The sequence below is a fragment of the Lepidochelys olivacea genome (assembly GCF_965140295.1).
Source record: "Lepidochelys olivacea isolate rLepOli2 genome assembly, chromosome: 4".
NCBI classification, from domain to species: domain Eukaryota; kingdom Metazoa; phylum Chordata; order Testudines; family Cheloniidae; genus Lepidochelys; species Lepidochelys olivacea.
In genome coordinates, this window is record NC_140414.1 from 60,668,484 (window position 1) to 60,690,833 (window position 22,350).

General features: G+C 36.8%; 2 protein-coding genes across 4 annotated transcripts in view; one reads left to right on the forward strand and one right to left on the reverse strand.

The window, feature by feature from the left end:
• HHIP (hedgehog interacting protein) overlaps nucleotides 1-11,972 on the forward strand; it is an 86,642-nt gene extending 74,670 nt beyond the window's left edge. The window contains exons 12-14 of one of the 2 annotated variants that reach the window (XM_084625656.1): nucleotides 7,572-7,720; nucleotides 10,588-10,716; nucleotides 11,572-11,972. In XM_084625656.1, coding sequence (XP_084481782.1) covers nucleotides 7,572-7,720; nucleotides 10,588-10,716; nucleotides 11,572-11,582 — 289 coding nt within the window. In that variant the 3' untranslated portion in view covers nucleotides 11,583-11,972. Of the gene's footprint in view, nucleotides 1-7,571; nucleotides 7,721-10,587; nucleotides 11,476-11,571 lie in introns of those variants that run through there. The other variant, XM_084625655.1, reaches the window with a different exon arrangement.
• The window catches only part of ANAPC10 (anaphase promoting complex subunit 10), a 211,338-nt gene that overhangs the window by 21,910 nt on the left and 167,078 nt on the right, over nucleotides 1-22,350 (reverse strand). The window lies entirely within an intron of this gene.

Below are 22,350 nucleotides of genomic sequence, written 5' to 3' on the forward strand. Positions count from 1 at the left end.
TCCTTTATTAAAACATGGCTTATATTTGTATTCCTTAACTTGCATTAAATAATAACAGAGGCTGCTCTTCTATTCCTAGTACAGTAATGCATATGTAAATTATTTTACTATCCCGAGTCTCAATTTGCTGAGTATGTCAGACCTTCATCAGACAATGAGTACCCCGAGACCAAATGCAGCTTTTATTCCATGCTCCATATATCTACGATTACACAGATTCATGAATGTATACTTTAACAAGCAAGATATCTAATACTGTACTGTTTATATAAATAGCTCTTTAAGATATAGAGTCTGAAAAATTCTAGTTACATAGTCATTAGCAGCAGCTTTTTTGGTTGACTTCCTAGGAGCCAAATCCTACACACAATCAGTTTACTGGGCTCTGCACTTGAGAGTTTTATAGGGACTAATGGGAGGAGTGAAAGAATCTTTCCCACAGAACATCATGTGGATAGTGAGCAACTCCATGGTTACAGCCGCCATGTCTTGCAACTTGGAGATTGTGAAGAAGTAGATGATACATGCATGAAGTCACTGACCTTAATCTGGTCCTGAGTCCAAGAAGGGACAGTAGGTCAATAACTTTATGGATCCCCATCTATTCTCTACATCTGCCCCATTCTCCATGTTCTATGTCAGGAGACACAGAAGAACTACGTGTGTGAGCAAAATTACAAACATGCTTAAGTGTTGGCATGATCAGGCCCTCAGTCAGTTCCAGAACTAATTTTACCTTTGTGGGATCCAGTTTAAAACAATTGTTCTGTGCCTGAAAACGTTCTGCCCTTAAAGATTTGAATATCATAAATTGTAAGTTCTATGGGGCAGGAACTCTCGCTTATATGTTCATGTGTGTACATGTTCAGCAGTGCTCTGATCTTGAGGAATGCTTTTGGGCTTTCCCATGATATACATAAGGAGTATTGGTAAGTTTTTTCACATACAACTCAACAATCATAACAGGGTTTTGTTTCACCTGCCTTTTTATTAATCTGGTCACTAGGCACTTTGCCAACATGAATTTTGCCATCTTTCCTTCCACTCCAGCCCAAGTAACTAGTGATGTGATCAATATTGATGAAGCATGACAAGTACAAGTTTATTGATCATTAATATTAGAATAAAAATCAGAGTTTTATTCACAAGTGTCAACAATAGAGAGAAATATTTGAAATTGCGTAAGTGATCAAACAGGCTTAAGTTCATATAAAATACATGATTTCCACCACATTCAAAAACACGTCAAAAACAGACTCCAACATGAAGCTGCAGAACTGGAATTTATTTGCAAACTGGATACCATCAGATTAGGCCTGAATAGAGACTGGGAGTGGTTGGGTCATTATAAAACCTAAACTTAATTTGTCCAATACTAATTTCTCCCTACTGTTACTCACATCTTCTTGTCAACTGTCTGTAATGGGCCACTCTCTTACAAATTCAAAAGTTATTTTTCCTACCTTGGTATCCTGCTGTTAATTGATTTATCTCGTTAAACTGACCTCACACTTGGTAAAGCAACCCCCATCCTTTCATGTATTTATATCTGCTCCTGTATTTTCACTCCATGCACCTGATGAAGTGGTTCTAACCCATGAAAGCTTATGCCCAAATACATTTGTTTGTCTCTAAGGTGCCACAAGGAATCCTTGTTATTTTTACCACATTAGTAGAATACTAAGACAACAGAATTTACCTACCAGTGCTAACATAGATAAAGCTGTTTGATTAAATAAAAAAATCAATTCATGAATATTTTCACAAATAAAAGCTCTGAGTTCAGTTTCTGTCATTTGTATGGTCATTCTTTACTTCAAAATATTTCTCAGATAAGTCAGCACATCTTCATTTTTACATGATTCATTCATACATGCAAGCCAGCCATTAAAGCACACAATTTTGAGACGCCTTTGGAAAATTTAGCCCACTGTGTCTATCTGAAATTAAGCACACTAAAAAGAGGCTATGGGAAGTCTCTTTACCAAGACCCTGCCTGTGCACTAGCAGATTTTCCTTTATCACCCCTCCTCCTGCCACCACAAATTATGCTTTTGTTTAATATTAAGCCCTTAAAATGCACTTTACTCAGAAAAGGGACTTTATTAAACTGCAACCTGATACTCTATGCATCGTACTATATTTTACTACTATGACTGCCATTATCCATATAAATACCTAATCCTTGTTTAAAATCCTACTAAGATCAGACTTCAGCGATAGCCTGTTGAAATGATTGCCACTAGGCTAATTGTACATTGTACAAAAAGTAATTACTTTTACCAGTTTAATTTTTTTCCTTGAATGCCCCCTTCTTTTGACACTATGAGAAACAGTCAACGGGAGTGCTCAACTTACCCTGTCCATACAGGCCCATTTTGTATAGTTCCATCGTGTTCGCTCTCATTCCTCTCTAAACAATCCTAATCTTTTCATTTTCTCCGCACATGAATATTGTTCCAGACCTTGAAATAATTTTGAGCATCAGGCTCCACACTATTAATTCTTATTTTTTTTTTAGATAGGGCAACTAGAGTAGAAGACAGTATTCAGGATAAGGACATAGCATTGATTTGTAGAACACTATAACATTTTCAGTACTGTTTTCCATCCCATTCCCTATGAATCCTAGCATATTTGTTTTTGATTCGGCTGAGTTTTCATTGAGCTGTCCAAAACCTACCATGTTCTTTTTCCTAATTTAAAACCCAAGAATGTGTATGAGGGGCTCAAGTTATTTCTTCCAACATGCATTGTCTTCTATTTGCCAACATTGAATTTCATTTGCCATCATGCTACCCATTTACCTAGCTTTTTAGATCCTTTGGGAGTTCCTTACAGTCTTCACTAATCTAAGTAATTTTGCTGTACAACCAATCCCACCCAGACTCCCTCTTCAAGCATGCTCCCATTCCAAAAATCAACTTACCCATTTTAATACCAAGCCTATGGCTGTCCCAGAAATTAAACTCTCTCAGTGAGAATCCCACCAACCCCCAGCTGCTAAATTCTTCCCCGATAATCAAACCCACTCACCAATTTTCCAGCGAGCGATATGTATGAAAATGCATCTGATGAAGTGAGCTGTAGCTCACGAAAGCTTATGCTCAAATAAATTCTTTAGTCTCTAAGGTGCCACAAGTCCTCCTTTTCTTTTTCCCCACCACTGGCATCACTTCTGGATCTCATCCCCTCCCCTTTTCATTAACAAATCCACCTCACCCAGCTGCCAAACACCGCGGCACTCATTTAGTCCCAATCCATCAAGTGAGTGCATACTCCCTTCAAGGCACCTGAAAGTTTCTTAGCGTGGGTCACAATATAGCTCAAATAAATTCAAAAGTACACCATGAATGTACAATAAGAGATCAAACATTCAAATAAAAGTTTCAGAGTGATTCCCTCAAGAAAAATACTAGGAAATAAAGTGCTAAAACTGATGCTAATACAACGTTAAAGATGGTTATTTAAATTAAAAATACAGAGGCAACTGAAAAATTAAGGATATGACAACAATATGTGTCTCTTTGCATACCATCAAGCCTGCATTTCCTATGAAATTATGTTATTCGTTATATAGGTGGTGGGCTCCATCTGTTCTTTGACAAGAAAAGCAAAAGACTTACATGTACATGTTTCACAAGATGCCTGTGGTGGTGCATGGAATTTTATAAAAAAAACATATCAATGGAATGGATGTTTGAAGCCATATGACATGTGAACAGATCATCTATAGTTACAGTTATTTCCAAATTAAAATTAAAACCATATTTAATAAATAATAAATAACAACACTTAAATAAATAATAAATAACAACACTTGAACTGTGTAGGAAATACTAGGAAATTCTGCAGCTTGGTTTGCGTTATCACTGGAAAAGATTCCTCTGAATCTATATTCTGTAGGACTTTTTAATGTATTGTGTGATGAATATTATGTTCTTATAAGACTTATCAGTTGCCAGAGTGCCTAGCACTTTTTGTAAGGGCTTTTTAAATACTATTTAAATCTAAAACAATAGATAAAAATAAATAAAAAGATAAATAAATAATGGATTCCCTGAATTGCATGCAGCTTGAATTCTCCATTTACACTGGTATCAAAACTACAGCAAAGTTTGATTCAATTATGAACATACAAGGCAAAAAAAAAAAAAACCCTGGCGTGTCAAACGGAAGTTGTAGAATGCAGCAGTGATATTGTTAGATATTGCAAAATGGCTGCACGAGTCATAATACACGACATAAAACACCTCCATTCAGAGTGCTCTCTGTAGGTAAAAATCAGAAACCGGGCACTTCACTAGAGGAAAAGCCAACAGAAACAGGAGGCAGAGATAGATTCTAGCCTGGAGTATCTGAGCACCTACAGGAAAAAGTCACCCAGCAGGACTAACACCAAGTTTCTGAACAGACAAGACACACAAAAGCAGGACCAGTGGAAGTTTAAGGTTTCAACAAGTTATACTGTTAATCAGGAAGAGGAGGAAAAGAGTAAAGACAAAAAGGCTGAGACCATCAGCGATTGAAGTCCTTTATCTTTGGTACCTCTGCTCTAAGGAAATTCATTAACATCCCATTATTGTCTATATAATCTATCTTTCCTACCGAGTAATAAAATAACCTTTAGTTATCACTATAATTTTAAATATTTAGTATATTTGTGTAAAATATACCTTTGCACCCTGTAAAGGATGGCACTATAGGATTTCGGCTAAAACATCTAAAAAAGGACAAGTGACAGAAACCCCATTGCTTTAGACATGTAATAGTGAGCTAAAATTGTACAAACTTGGACTGGCAGGGCAATGTACATGGTGAACTACTGGGCCTTTAACTACTGTGCTTCTATGACAGTTATGCAATGCCAAAATTTTAATACGGGGCTCCCTTAAAAATCATAGAATCATAGGACTGGAAAGGAACTCTAAAGGTCATCTAGTCCAGTCCCCTGCACTCATGGCAGGAATAAGTATTATCTAGACCATTCCTGACAGGTGTTTGTCTAACCTTCTCTTAAATGTTTTGCCTTATTGGAAATACATGTGATATTCCTCACCAGACTCCACCATCTTCCTCATCCCTTACCAAAACCACCACTAACTCTGTATTCCCTCACCTCCTAAAGATCCAGGTGTTCCACTCTCCATCTATAAATCCTGGCCCTCTCCCCCACTCAGTATGCCTCCCTCTTTCCACCATATTATGGAATTTTCTCTAGGTGTCTCCCCCTACTTTAATCTCCTTGAACTTCACTGCTTTTTGATTCATTTCAACATCCAGTTCAGAATTGTTCTAAATTTTCTTAGCCCTCCAACTTACCTTATTTCTCTCTACTGCCCTTCCAATTCCATACACTCACCTCGTGGCAGCTTTCTCTTTCTCGCCACACAACTATTATTTTATTCTCACTGTTGGTGAGAATCTGCTAAAATCCCTTAATCTCTTTCAAGTTCTGTCCAAAAATCCCTTTTGTTCCTTTCCTATACTTTTTTCTCGGCTCCTCGCCCATTATTATTTAAGTGTAAATTGTATTGATTTGTCAAGTATCTACACGGAAATCTAGGCAGCTCTTAAAATTTAAACCACATAATTAAAAACCTAAAGTGTTCAATAAAATACTTTGTCGGATATATATTAAATAAATACAATTGTTCCAAATCAAAGACAGTCCCGCAAAAATGAAAGTTACTAACCCTGCCATATGATGGTACCCTAGTTAAATCATCATTCAGCCTCCAGCTCCTCCCCTTATGGACCCCAACTTCTCCAAATGGCTCTGAGACAAGATGAACTCTGCAGTGCACGTGAAAGAATTCCAGGCTGCAACAGACTAAGTGTGGAAAGTGAATTCCAGTACTGAGGATGTTTAGCTCACTTAAGCACTGCTGCTGATCTCAGTAGTGGCAGTACGGGCCCAGGGAGGGAGGCAGCCTCTTAGCTAAACAGTTCCAAAACTATTTAGGGCCTTTTAAGATAAAATCAAATTCTTGAGCTCCACCAGGGAAGCTTCTCAGGAGGCAGTTCAACTCTCAGAGCATTGGTGTTCTGTGCTGCCTTCATATGTGGTCTCAATACATATTGTTTAATTCTGAATAATACCTTAGAAGACAGTTTGTATGAAATGATGCATTAGAGAGAAGGTGGGTGAGGTAATATCATTTATTGGACCAACTTCTGTTGGTGAGAGAACAGAAAAGAGATTGGTCCAATAGAAGATTTACCTCACCCACCTTGTCTCTCTAATATCTTGGGACTGACACGGCTCCATCAACACTGCACACAAAGATGCATTGTACTGTATTTTGCTAAGAACATAAAATGTCTCATCCTTCTTTGAATGATGGTTATGAGAAAATAACTATTCCCTTAGAACCCAATCTTGCTCCCACTGAAGTCAATGGCAAAACTTGTATTGATATATGTGACAGATATTGCAACCACATGCAATATCTTTGGAGACCATATTGCGTTAAGTGTATTAGTAGATTATGTATTACTTACTATGTGCCAGGGATTGTATGCAATGCCTGGAGAGAGGATTGCCACAGCTCCTCTAGGAACTAAGAACAGGGGAGAGGTGATTACGGTGAATCACTCAGATTGTAAACACCTCCAGTGAGGTACCAACCCTGTAGGAGTCTTGCATATTCTAGTTCAAACTGCTTTTCCCAGAAACTAATAGACAAAGAAATGGCTTGTGGTATCAAAAGTCTGGGTTTCAATGGACTCAGGGTCTTCTTTCTGATCCAGCAGATGGACAGGACCTTCTGTCCCAGGAACCCCCAACCCTTATGGAAGGGTTGGAAAGACTTGGCCTACTATGGCCCAGTAAGACTGATGGATGACCTCTAGCAAGCTTTTAGCATGTGCATAGGAACTTGTATTATTTTTATATGCTTTCCATTTAAAGTTTTTACCTTAAGAATAAATGTGCTTGCTTAGAAAGAGCTATGTGGTAACTGCTGGCATTACGGTGATCATAGCCCTTAGGAAGAAAGAAAAGCACAGGGGCTGGCCTTTAGGCCGGGATATCACAGTGAAAGGCAGGGAGCAGTGCAGCCTTAAAACCACTGGTCAGGAGAGAGAGAGACACACACACAAGTCACCACCCAAGAGAGCTCATAACTGGGAACCACAAACCCTAAGTGGGTATCCTTTAAGGACCATGGAGGGGGAATACAGGTGAAGTTACCCTGAAACTGTGACAGTTACCAATGAGAAAAGGAGTAGGCCTTTATTAAGAAAAAAGTACAGTTTGCATTCCATGTTCACTGTCAACAGTGACAGTCTGAATGCAGGAAAAGGAATTATATGATTCAAGATAAGGTCTTGAAAAGATTTCAGCTGACAGTATTCTTATAATCCTTTTATGTGAAAAGAGATTTGTTTTCACTTACAGTATTCACATGTTTTCTATACAAAACTAAGCTTTTCTATATGGGCATTTTAAACTGCATTCTTTAGAGGAAAAAGAGAAAAAAGCAAGTTTTTTTATTTCACGTGTGAAAGCATTCTCTCCCCTTGACCCTGATTTTAAATAAGTAATTGGCTTGCATATTTTTCTACAGACCTTTAGTCCCTGAAGAATGCAAAAGAACAGCTCAGTCTGCACAGATATTGACGTCTGAATGCTCAAGGCATTGTCGGAATGGGCACTGCACTCCAACTGGAAAATGCTGCTGTAATCAAGGCTGGGAAGGAGAATTCTGCAGAACTGGTTAGTATTTAGATTCATGGCAATGAGTGAAAATAGCAATTACCTCCCCCAAAAATTGCCTTTAATGACTTGCTGAGATAAAATCTCTGATAAAGCAAATTTACTGTAGATTCTAGAAGCACAGAACAAACAGGCGCTTTGATACTGTGGTGATGTGTGAAGTAGAAGACTCTAGATGAAAAATCTACAATAAGTAATATTTAAGGCTACAATGTGAGATCCTTAAGTACAGCATGTAGAGTTCCATTAATTAATGGCAATAATAGTGTAGACTACAATATACTCCTATTTTACCTTTCAACCATGTTGTAAAATACAAAGGAAATTCTAGTAATATAAATTAGGAATCAGATTTCAAGAGACATGTAGGTGACTTATTCTCACTGAAATCAAAGGGAATGAGGCAACTAAATACAGTACCTTGAAAAATCTGGTCCTAAATCCCTGACCCTGCAGTCTCCCCCCACATAGAATTACCACTGACTTAAATAAGAGTTACCTGCTCAGAAGGGGCTGCAGGATCTGTCCCTTCAATTATTCTTTTGCATACTTTAAAGTCAGCCAGTTTGATGTGGTCTTTTATTAAAATGCCTTTGCATTTTTATTTTATTTTTCCCTATAAGATACAGTGACTCTAGTTAGTATGTTTCAGAGTAGCAGCCGTGTTAGTCTGTATTCGCAAAAAGAAAAGGAGGACTTGTGGCACCTTAGAGACTAACCAATTTATTTGAGCATAAGCTTTCGTGAGCTACAGCTCACTTCCACTGCATGCATCTGATGAAGTAAGCTGTAGCTCACGAAAGCTTATGCTCAGATAAATTGGTTAGTCTCTAAGGTGCCACAAGTCCTCCTTTTCTTTCTAGTTAATATGTTGATTAAAGAGAATTTGATAAATATTTCAGCACAAGATATACCTGATAATTGTAAAATGTTTATAATCCACTGGGGAAATTCTCTGGGTTATAAAGCTGTCAAATTGTTGCCAAGCCTTTTTTTTTAAATCTATGTTCCAACTTTTTTCTGGAACTCAGTAACTTTACTCTGGGTGTGTCATCAAAGGAAGCAAAAGTTAATGAACAAACCCTAATCCCAGAGCTGAGCTGATGTCAATGATGGCTCAGACAAGGATGTGGGTATACAATAAAAAGCAAGTAAAACAGATGATGGCAGCACAGCACTAGATGGGAAGAGAATCCCATAGAGCAGCACAAAAAGGCAGACCCTCTGCACAGAAGCCCTAAATTCTGCAAGTCTGTACTCTGGACAGTACTCTTTTCACTTTCCCTGCCCAAAGGAGCTCCAGGAAGAAGCACTCCGCTGTGAATCTAATGGGGTGCTTAATCATCTCTCCCCTTCTCGCAGGTTGGGTGTAGGATGATTGATATAGTCCAGTACCTGCAACTTAGGAAAGAGCAAGGATTCTCTCTTTACTACATGTCAGACTACACTTAGCAATGCTGCTTAGATCCCTGCATGGGACCTTGCACCACTAACGTATTCTAAATAATAAAAGTAAATAACTGGGAGGCAATAATCTGGTTCTAAGAGGGCCTTACAGTGAAAAATAGAAATTAGTAATGCAAACCAAGAGACCTGACTTTTTACTCATCTATTTTGTCTTAGACATCATTAAATATCATCAGGGTGGCATCATCATGACAAAAACATCTGAATATTTTCATCATAATACTGTCCATCCCAAACAAAGGGCTAAAAGACGTTATACAATTGCAGTTATTTATAGTTGGTTTGGCTAATATTAGTTGGAACTCAATATAATGTTTACAGTTAAAAAACTGAAAAAACTGAGTAATAAAGAATTGCAGTGGTAAATATTCAGGTATCTTTTAAAGCAGGGGTCCCCAACGTGGTGCCCGCGGGCGCAATGGCGCTGGGGCAGTTGTGTGCGCCGCCAGGACACCACGCCACTGAAATGACGCCTCCGCCCGCGGCCATCTGAGAACCGCCTGCCGAAATGCTGCCAAGAAGCGTTGCTGTTTCTCATCGGCATTTCGGCGACAGGGTGTTTGGCGCCCGCCACAGTCTGTTGGGAATAGGAATGTGCTATTCCCACAGAAAGGCTGGGGACCACTGTTTTAAAGAGACACAAAGTACCTCAGGCCCACATTTTTCAAGGTATTTAGTGATTGACTGTCAATGGGATTTAAGCTGCTAAGTGACTAAATCACTTTTAAGAATGAGATGTAAGCTCCTAAATCAGTTAGGTGTTGCTATGAGGAGCACTGCAAGACCTAAATACCTTTTAAAATGTTGGCCTAAGTGACTTAGGAACCCACATCCCATTTTTAAAAGTGACTTTGGGCCAGATTTTTAAATGTATGTAGGTGTTGCTTTGCTCAGCATTGTAATGTCTAACTGACATAGATGCCTAAGTCTCACTGGAAGTCAATGGGACTTAGGTGCTAAAGCACCTAAGTCACTTTTGAAAATGAGATTTTGGCACCTAAGCCAGGGAGAGCAATGCCTAAATACCTTTATATACCTGAACCCTAGATTTCCAAGTGCCTAAGTCATTTTTGAAAATGAGACCGAGGCGCCTAAGTCAATTAAACGCTTTTGAAAATTTTGCCATAAGTCAAATAGCTATTTATTTTCACAGTCCATTACTTGTGAGGTCCTCTTAGGAGCACGAAAACAGTATTTATTTCCTTCACAGTTCTGGGTATCCATTCTGCAACTTTTTTTTTAGCACCAGTTTGGTCTTCATACTCCGTACTTGTAATTTTTTTTTATCCTATCATCACAGTCACTGGCGCTAAGTAGCTCTCATGTCATGTGCATGCTTTTGATTTTTTTATTTCTTAGTAAGATTCTCAACATGAATTAGAATATTTTTTCCCCCACAGCAAAATGTGATCCAGCATGTCGACACGGAGGTGTCTGTGTAAGACCCAATAAGTGCTTGTGTAAAAAAGGATATCTTGGCCCCCAGTGTGAACAAGTGGATAGAAACATCCGAAGAGTGACAAGGGCAGGTATTCTTGATCAGATTATAGACATGACATCCTATTTGCTGGATCTAACCAGCTACATTGTATAGTTTCTGGGACTATTTGGATACTACATTTTCAACGGGCATTTATTTTGAATTCTGTCATTTTAAAAGGACGGTTATCCTGCTATAAACACCGGTGATTCAATTTACTTTTATTAATTTAACTATAATTTCCAGACATGTGCAGATAATTTTTTTTTCATGTGTGCATATATCCATACATCTGTATAGATGTACAACACACACAAAACCCCATCATAAGTGTGGTTGCATAACTAGTGGAATTTCTGAAATATATTTCTTCACGTGAAATAGCTTACACAGTGATTCCACTTCAACCACATTTTCATCAAAGGACTCTTATGGTGTCATAATGGATTCTTTGACATCCCAGCAATTTTATGTCTTTAACTATCTGATTATAACAATAAAGGGAGGAGTTTTGAAACATTACCGTACAAACTGCTGGATTTCATTAAATTTAGTTATAACAGTTTTTAAGGTGAAATGAACTACACTATGAGAGAATATTTCTAAACTCCTTAATGCAGTCCTAAATAGGCAATTAATTGTAAGCTTGTAACCTTCACCTTCATCAATGTATCTCTATTACAGAATGTTATGCACTTACTTCTTTATCTGGCATAGATGCAGAAATCTGGTTATCACAACTTAATATCAAAACTGTTTCAAGTGTTTAATAATTAAATTATATCAGCGTATTTCAAAACCAGTCATCCTAGAAGGTCTGCTTTTTATCATATATTTTATTTAACATTGGGCACTGGGTTCATGTTACATATTTATATTATTTTATTTTATTTTTATAATATAGACATCACCTAGATGAAACAGCTTTGCCATGTCCTGTAAAATACTAAAGTTACATTTTTCACCAACTTAATTGGAATGACGGGGAATGAGAGAGCAAACACTCTTAAATGTGTTGTGGATCTAATTTAGAAATGTATCCTTGTGTCAACATGTATTCCTTTACAACGGATGAAAAAGCAACCACCAATCAATCTTTGTAGAATTCCAGCATACCATAAAAATGTTTATAAAAGTGCTTTTCACTATAACAGGATTGCCCAGATTATACATGATTAGACTGTTACAGATTTCACACTGAATGGAACTTCACTGGACAAGAGCTCACTTTAGCAAATCTTGGGTACATAAAATGTCATTTGTAAAAACGTTATATGACGATTATTGCCAAATATGGTTTTAAATGTAAATGTTCCTTGAAGAGTTAACAAAAAATTAATTTTTGTAAATGTATCAATAAATTTGGTGTACATGCTGTATTCAGGTTTTTTAAAGCATTAGTTAATATTTTAACTATAGACACCTTCAGACTGGGGGACCACCCCCAATCCGCCCCTGCCCCTTGATCCCCCATCATGTGCGGCCAGATCTCAGCATTCATATCTATCACATATAAGGTTTCCTTTGTACTACTGCCTTACAGAAAAACTTACCTACAAAGAGAAAACAGAACAACCACAGTGTTCCCATCATCGCCCTATAAATTGCTGTTCCTGTATCAACAGTGGATAGTGGTTTAAGCAATGCAGTCTAACATATTCCAGCAAGATTTCCCACCCATAAGAAAATGACCTTTATAGGACAGTGACTTGTAACTAATTTTCCATTAATGGATGTTTTCAGTCTCTTATTTTAATACATCTGAAATTTGCAAGGAAAGCATGCTTGATATTTGTCCCGATCTGTGTTAAGATACTGGCTAAAGTGAACAGAAAGCTACACTTTCCTTCCATATATGATTACTTGGGTTTTAGCTGACCTCATGCCAAATGGAAATTGGTTGAGAAATCTTGGTTGAGTGCTTAGTGAACAATAGTCTGCATTAAAAAGTGCATGCATAATTTTGCACAATGTAGATTCAAGTGACAGTCTATTCAAAGAAGTCTCAGGATTAAATGAGCATGGAGACCAAATTGCCCTCTTACCCCAGAAAAGGGTGGTCCTTTCTAGTCACACTAACACTTCATTGGCTAAGCAGTGTGACAAATCTTGCAATGAACCCTGCAATAGCCTGCATCTGTAGGTTAATAGCAGCTCTTTGTCTCCACTGCTTTCTGCCTATAGTCTTTTTACTGAATTCCATCACAAAAAGTTTTACAATTAAAAAAAATGTCCTGACAACCATTTTTGTAAATTGACCTTACCAACTAATCTTCCCTTATTCAACGTGGGTGGACATTAACAAAATGTGAACTTCTGGTGAATGAGCCAGCTGTCTAAATCTGTCAAATTGTGCAGTTTTATTATGCATTATACTCTTCATAGAGTCAGCAAAACAAGAATAAAGTTACCGCAGTATTATTTGTAACATTTAAACATCCAACCCAACTAGCACTTTTTTCACTTCCTTTAACAAAAGTAATTCCAAGCTGTAACTTATAGACTAACAAGGCTACCCTTCTGAAATCTGTTCATATCAGCAGTGACTCTTGAATATTTTCAGTACCTAACTGAAGAGGAATGATACACCATTTTTACGAGTCACTTTCAAGTTCTTTGAAAAGAACCAAGCCCTAAGTGACCTTATCTATTTTGGTAAAAGACTAAATTCTTCTAGTAAGTAGTTATGCAGAGTCACAGATGTTAGCTTATACCAACAAAATGTCTAGTATCCAGATGGCCCCTAGTTTCTGTTACTGGTGAAAAGAGACATCAGCACTCTATTAAAGACAGAGGGTAAAATCCTGGCCCCATCAAAATCAATGGCAAAACACCCGTTGACATCAGTGAGGCAGGATTCCATCCTAAAAATTTAAACATCCATATCAATTTATAAAATAAAATCCATTTGACACATTCCAGAAAGATTGTAATACTTATTACTAAGAACAGGTCTCAAATATGGGGGGTGAGGGGAAAGGGGGAGATAGAGAGGAGTTTGTGTTTCATTGCATTATTAAACAATTTTTCCATCCTGTGGAAGCAGGCCTCTCTCCATTAAGCCCCTAAGGGTGTGTAACATAACATGAGGACTGTCCATTAGAAAGGAGGAGATGTTCTCATTAGATGTTTGAACTGCATATTTTTCAAAAGAAATTACACTAAATATTGAAAGGGGTGAGTAAACTAAGATCACCCTCCTCTCACCTTTTCCTGACCTGATAGTCTAAAATGTTAAAGAAGTTTGACTGCAGAGAACTGACATGCAAAAATTAAGTTATTTCTGTAGCATTCTTATTGCTAGTTAGGTCACCCTGTAGCTATCTTATGTATTCAGTAAGAGTTTTCCAGCATAAAAAACAGAGCTTCCAAATGAAACTGGCTAAATGGGGCAAATAGCTAAAGAGACCAAGTAGGGTTTTTAGCATGTGCTTGAGTTTCTTTCTTCTCTCTCCTGTCTTTTAGTTTAATAAGGTCATTATGAAACACATCCATGCCTTTGTTTCCAGCACACTGTATATTTCAAACATTCCTTCAGGTGTCTTTCCCCTCAAAGAGGAAAAATGTATTTATATCAACATAACTCTATTCTAGCTCCCAGCTGGATTGAACCCACTTATATTTCTCATTTTCTCTCTTTCCTCTCCCTTTTCCTGAAAAAAGTCGCATACACCACTGATCTGGTGGAAGGTCTAATTTTTGCACATCCATTGAGCCATCTTCTCTACTCCACATGTGACAGTATCAATATTTGAGATGCAGACTTGTTCTGTTAAGAATTTGTCATAAAACCAGCCCCAAATTGTTGTACTTTCTAGTCACAAAAATCACTAAACTGATTTTTTTGACTTGTCCAACTGCAACTATTAGCCCAAAATTGTCCCTCAGATTGGCACAAAACGTCTTCCATTGGTTTTAAGGGAACTATATGTGCCCATCAAAGAGCAGATGTTGGTCCACAGTGTCTACAAGTCCTCAGAGGTTACTGTATTCCATGCATCCAAATTATCCAAATATCAATATCAGGGAGAACTATTCTCTACTGGCAGCCATGATAACTTCAGCATCTTTTGCTTCTCCCATTCACTTCTGTTAATGTTGGTGTGATAGCTCTTTCCTCAAAGCAAAGATCAGTATTTCCATGCTGTTTCTGTTCACTATTTTTTAATCCATATTATAGACAGATGCCTCACTAAAGTGGCCTTCCCATGGCATGTTACATGCAGAATTTAAACAAAATACTGGTATTTTTAAAAGTGATACTTTTGATTATTCTGCCTGTGGTGGGTTTGTTTGTTTTTTTGGTTGATTGGTTGGGTTTTTTTCCACTTCTAATACTGTGGCTTGGTTGCCATCAGTCATTCACTATGTGCTGTGGTTCAGGAGTAGCAGTCTCATGTCCCTCACTCTTTAGATCATGAAGCTCAGTTGTGTCAAGGAGGTGACCTGCTTGAGCTGGGCCGTTGTTTATTATCCAGTCAAACTGTCAGGTAGTTCAAAAAACAACACTGGCATCAGCTTCGAAGGGGATTGTTTCCAGTCTAGCCATCAGAACCGTCAAATGAGAAATAGAAGGGGATTCCCCAGAATGAAGGAATGTGGATCCTCACAATTCTCTTTCCCTAGCATTGGATTAACAAGGATGACGCTAACTTGCACACCTGTGTGCCTGAGGCCCCAATCCTGCAAACACTTAAGCATCGGAGTAAATTTACACATGTGAGCAGTCCCACTGAGTTGAAGAGGACTATTCACATGTACTAAATTAGTCACATGCATACGCTGTTGCAGGATTGGGGCCTAAGGGAGAAAACTGATGCTGCCTAAAAAGAAATATTGCTCAGCTAAATTTTCACTGATTGTGTGAGTATTTAAGAAGGTATTAGATATTTTTAAAATCATCATTAATGTTAACTAATAGTCTATTGAATTAGTAAAAATATAATCTCGTTAGAAGAACTGGTCAAAAATGAGAAAAATATGACAAATTTTTGAAATTTCAAAGTTGTTTCCATTTGGTAGGTTTCAAAATGGATCTACTTGAGGGATTTTTAATGAATTTTTTAAATTCTAAACATTGGCAAAATGGTTACCAATGGTTACCAATTTTCTTTATTTACCAAAACCCAGGTTTTCTTAACCATTTTACCAAAAACCTACTTTTTGATTAAAAAAACCCTATTTTGATAAACATTTCAAAAAAAAGTTTTGGGAAAAAAATGTTGAAAAAGTCAACAGGGTTTTGATAAAATTTTCATCATTTTCCAGGGGAGAACTGGAGAATATTTCAATGAATACATGTTTTATTCAAACAACTTTGACTAACTCTACTTTTCAGAGTGTATAAGTATGAAAACAAGAGTGGAGACCACTTGAATGCTTAGCTTTCCATTACTTTAGCCTTTCTCTGAGAGCCTGATCTAAAGTCCACTCTAGTCAACTGAAAGACTCCCAATGACGTTAGTTTTAGTCCTCAGAAGATATCCACTTATTCAGCGGCAGGACTTCACTGCATACATTATCCTTTCAAGCCTGTTCCGGCAGTCATTAGTCTTGATGAAAGTTTTACCAGAGCAAGGACGGCAGATCCAGGCCTGTTTTTAGGTACAGAGCATATCTAGTCCTGTTTGTGTTTTGTTACAGGTATTGCCATCAGTTATGTGAGGATATTATTCTGTTGTCAGATTTTTATATTAATTTTTTATTTGTTTAAAAAATGTGTAGCAATTGACCCATAGTAATTTATTCCCCTTTCACACACTTGTTCTTATCTTAGGTTTTTGAATACAGCAACTAGGCAAGAAGGTAACTAAAAAAAATGCCAATGGTCCCATTTTATGAGCTAACCATAACAACATACTGAAGTGAACCCCAACTGGACATATAAGGTAAAATCCTGGATCTACTGAAATCAATGGCAGAAGTTTTATTGACTTCAAAGGGACCAGGATTTCATCTATTGAACTTAACAATTCACTAGAACCTTGGACACATTTTCAAATGTGGTGTAAGAATGCTATACCATTCCAATCCAATCTATGGCCCCAATCCTGCAAACACACAAGTAGTTAACTTTACTACCATGAGCAGTCCCATTGGACTCAATGTGACTACTGTCAGTCATAATGTTAAGCATGTGCATAGGTGTTTGCATACATGCACACAATATACTGGGCAAAATTATGCCTGTAGATATGCACACATCAATGGGTGACATCAAAGGGTGTTGTATGCACATATCCAGTGGTAGAATTTGACATGACATATATTCATAGTAAGATCTTCCAAGAAATCAGATTACTGCAAATAATTCCATGTGGATTTACAAAAAATGTTCTGACTTACAAGGCAGTATTACTGATGCATTGTCTTGGGAAAGAACAGTGTCACCACTTTTCAGCACAATATACATACCTAAGTAGTGACATATACCAAACATGCAATGACTTAGATATGATGTGAGATTTCACTAAATAGTAAAGAGACTGATCACTCATCCATCCCCAGCCCACTTCTAAGGTATTACTAATTACTGGTATGGGCTGTATACATAAAGGCACCATACTTGCTGTCCTTACTCAAACAAAATTCCCACAGACTTCAGCAGGAGTTTTCTTTACAGGAGGACTGCAGGGTTGGGTTTGAAAGGACCAATGGATAGATTTTATTGTACTGAATGGCCTGTATATATTTCTAGCGATCATCAAACCATGTATACTAATAGAAAACTCTGCACTGAACATATGTGTACTACAATACCTACAGTACATATACTGACTTTTATAAACAAATATATTGGAAAATAACACTAGAAATGTGTTCAAGTCAACAAGATGGTATCACATTGCATGAGATTTTTATTTTAAATTCTACAAGCAAACATCCATCCCATTCCGAGTGACAAATGTGGTCCCGTGCATTAAATATTTAAGTTTCTTTGACATTGTCTAGGATATTTTCCCACTTGTTTAGTTTTTCAATAAAAATAAAACTGACATAATACCAGATATAACAATATTTTAAAATTTCAAAGATCCCCAGGACATCTTGAAATGTTAGAGAAAGTGCATGCATGCACATGAGTGTAGGAGCTGTGTTTGCCTTACCCTCTTTTTATTTTTTATATGGAGAATGTGTGTTGCTACAAAGAGTAGGAAGTAGTTTGCATCAGAAGGTGATGCGTCAGTATGACATACAAATGCAGTTAGTCCAGACATTTCTAGAAGGAGTCACAAAACGTAATACAGGCTCGGCATAGTACAAGCTAGAGCCTATTCACACCAAGATAAACAGTCATAACAGCTGGAAACTCAATTGCTGCATTTGCAATGATCACCATTAACATCAGAGACAATATTTCTCCCAGTCAGCCTGCTATGCCCACATATTTTTTGACAATAACTATCAAATACTGTACATGCATTTTAAATGTGGGAAAATATCTTAGGAAAATATCTCCACTCAAACTATGTTTAAGTATCTTTATATCGTATTACTGTACATTACTTAACACCTACAGACCGCACCTATCCAGCAATGCACTGAGCGCTCGAGTAATATTAAGTACAGGAGTAGTGTCACTGAAATCATGTGCTTAAGGTGATGCAGGTACTTAAGTGTTTTGTTGGATCTGGACAATAATCCATAGGTTTATATGTCTAAGTATGTGGTTACAAACCACGATGTGCTATGTGTCATTTCTTTAGGCAGGCAGGATGGTCTAATGTTTAGAGCAAAGGAATTAGAGTCAGAAGCATGGGTTTCCTTCCTAATTCTGCCACTGCCTCTCTGTGTAATCTTAAACAAGTAATTTAATCTCTCTGTGCCTCAGTTTCTGATCTGCAAATTGGTGATAATGCCAACTTTTGTAAAGTGCTTTGAGCTCTTTAGATGGAAAGTGCTATGTAAGTGCAAAGTATTATATTATAATTGAAGACCATGTATGTATACACACTTATGTAATATATAATATATGTATAATGCATATAAATTCTAACAAATATATGTGTAATATCTTTAAAATGGAACAGTTGTGTCTTGATGAAGTGGTAAATGCATAGAGTTGGATTTATTGTTAATCTGTGGATTTAATTTTTTTTTTAGACAAAAGGATGTTTAAGTGTATAATTACTTTTAATTTAATATATTTATGTACATGCATGCCTGGAGTTCTGGTTAGGTAGTGTTATTCTGTGTCCTTTAAGCTAATAAAATATATGAAACCATCTTCTGATCTAAAGTACATGTGCTACTTTAAAATTATTTTTGTTCCAGTATTTTTTTAAAATTGTTTATGACTAAATACATAATTTAAAAATGCATTAAAGTGTTAAAATTTTGGACTGGCTTTTTAATCTTTGTTGTTAAAAACAGTCAATTAATGCCTGAGTAAAAATATTCATTGAAATGTACACCAGTTTCATTTGTATAAAATCTAATTTGCTTTTATAAATGTGACTTGGAGCGCTGCTAATGTTCTCTGTATGTATCTAAACTTTTTTTGTTTCCAGATAAATATGAAAGTAAAAAATCAGACCATTTTATTGAACAAGACACCTGTTTCATTGCACAAAGTCTGTATACGTATGTGTGTGAATAAAGGCACAGGAGACACTTCAAATGCATTTGTTTGAGGATCAGTTCATTGGCTAATGGAAATGGTTTTATTTTTAATTTGTTTCATTTATTTAAGATTTCAGAAGAACAAATGAATGCAACAACATATGTTATTTAATACTGGATGCATCACTCCCCATATTTTAAATTAAGAGGTCATAAAATTGAATGTAATTTAGAATTCTCTCTCTCTCCTCATGTAAAGTGTTGGATTCTGTTTCCACTGAAATCAATGTCAGAACAAATCAATCCTGGCAGCAGGAACAGGCCCAGAATACATGCATTTCAATACAGCAGAGTATTAGAAATGTAGAGTAGAGCAGAGTAGAGTGCTAATTCTTATTTTGTTAATGCATATCCCTGATCATTTTTACAAAATACAGTCGCAATACAACAAGTGGTTTTACCCCTCTTCTCAGTAAAGGTTAGTAGAAGAACTGGTTGAAAGCTTTCAACTGGGAGAAAAAAAAATCAAAATATGTTTCAAGTAAATCAAAATGTTTTGTAAAAGTATGTTTATTTGAAATTTGCCATTTTTGATGAAAATTTAAAACAAAAAATGTTGATATAACTACCCTCCCCCAAAATTAATTTTTTTCAAAAGATTTAGTTCAAAATTATTTTTGTCAAAAAATGAAGTTATGAAACTCTTTAATCACATAAAATCAAGTTTTTCATGAAATATACTTAACCTTTTTTTGGATCAGCTCTCGTTAATAGCAGAGTTCAATATTGACGTGTCACACTACACTTTTAGCTAAATTTTACTAAATATACCACTAAATGATGTATTATACATAACTTAATAAGGGTGTGACACACCAGGGTGCTGGTAAGAGAATGGTCTGTATTTCTTGGCCCCAGGTACATAGCTTGGTTCAGGATTATAAAATTAGAGACCTCCTAGTCACATGGTAGGAGTCAGTTTCCAGACATCACTGGCTATTATTACATCTTCTCTCTTCTTTGGAAAATTAAATGCAAACCAAATATAATGGCCTCTGATTTCAAAAGAGATCAATGATTTTGAGTGCCCACTTTGAGCATCCTTACCGAAGCATGATTTTCAGGAGGTTCTGAGCACCCACACTTTAAGGTATCTAATTTTGGCACTCAAAAATTGAGGCAACCAAAAATCACTTGTCACTAGACCAATATATACCAAAACTGACCACAAACTAATATAGCTAATTAATAAACCATCTGAGATCGGAATTTGGCTCTGTGTAGGTGACATGGCATTTCTAAATTGCAGCTTACGAAGTAAGAGCTTACATTTTTCCCTTCCTTCTATCAATGGTGTTAAATAGCGCTGTAAAAGTGGTTTGTTACTTTTAAATCTTATTTACAAGGTTTAGCCTACTCTGTGTCTAGTTTTTGTGATCAAACACTGAAGCACTATTAAAAACAGACATGGATGCTAACTGTAAAGCACAGATCAAAGGGGAAACAAATATAAATGTTTTAATTATATCATCATTTCCCCATTTTTTTTAACCAGCTCTACCATTAGTGATGTGGGAGGGTGGGCAGCCACACGGTTAGGATTCGGATAAAATCTGAGCTTTGCTCAACTTTGGATATTTGATTTTACTTCAGCCCCATCTCTGATTAAAAATAGCTGCTGCAGCAATTGTTCTTTTTAGTTTAGAGATATATACATTTTTGTTCTTAAGTAGAGGAAGAACTTGGGACAAAAAAGTGGTTAAAAGAGAATATGGAAGAGAGGAAGCAATGAAGATATCAGTGCAAAGAACAAATGGGCTGTATCTATTCTGTTAAAAAGAAAACCAGAAGAAACCTGCAAGGTACACAACTTAATTGTAAGTACAGTGCAGCATGTGGGTCTGGTGACATCATAAACCACTTGAGTTTGTTCTTGTAATTTATTAAGAAGTTATGAAAACCCACTGACATATTTATAAGCCTTGGAATTAACAGCTACCTTTCATTTCTTTTATAATATATAACACATGAATTTTACATAGAGAATTATGTATATGCAACTGTATATTGCTAGGCCATAAGTCCATAAAGGGCTTCTGATGACATCCTAAACACCACAGGCCAAATTCATCTCTGATTTCATGGGGATTAAGCTAGGAATAAATGTGCCCAGATGAATGAGGCTTGTGTGGTTTGCCAATAACAGCAGAACCCGTGAAAGGAATTGCAAACTTACCAAGAATACGTTGTCATCATTGTAACTCATCTTTTCAATCCCTGTCCTCCTAATAAGCCTCTCCTGACTCTACTTTTTTCTCTTTTGACCGACACATTTAGCACTCTCTCTCTCTCTTTCTTTCCTTTACAGCCACTTCCTTCAAATTGTGCTGCACTAAGTCTGCCATTTATTTGCAGGTTTCTAACCAAATTAATTATGGCAAAGGGTTTGGAGGAGTTGTTTTTTTTTAACAAAAAAAATTCTAACTTGGAGATCAGCTCCTGGTTTCACTCTTCTGTAAAAATATAACATATGTAAATGTGATAGAACCTTTAAAATGGCCAGCAGAGTTGGGCTGGTTTGTTTTGGGGGAAGGGCTGGTTTGATTTCATGTTTAATGGCATGCCTACATCCTATGTACATTTCTGATAGAACTGGACAAAAGTAGGACACAGTTTTGGTTTTGCAAAACCTCCTGGGTGGTATTTGTCTTCCAGAATCTGTACCACTCCTCCATTTAGTCTGAGTCCCATTATGTCTGAACTCCCAAAGCTTTGGGATGAGGCAGTTAGACACATGATTCTGATTTTGATCTGCCACTAGTTTCTGGTATTTTAAGTTTATCATTTAGCAATGATGTTGACACTTATTACACTTTGTTAACGAGACCTTATTCCACTCTCCTATTGATCTTACATCAATGAAAGACCAGTATGAGACTTCAATATTCACTTCAGTGGAGCTACTCCTCATTTACACCAGTATAAGCGGAAGAGGAATCAGGCCTCCTTAAGTACCCTGGCTCTTCTCTCACACTGGTTTTACTTCAGTCTGTGTCCATTCAGTTCAACTGAGTTTCTCACAGTTTACCCCAGAGTGGAATCAGGACCCTAGAGTTCACTA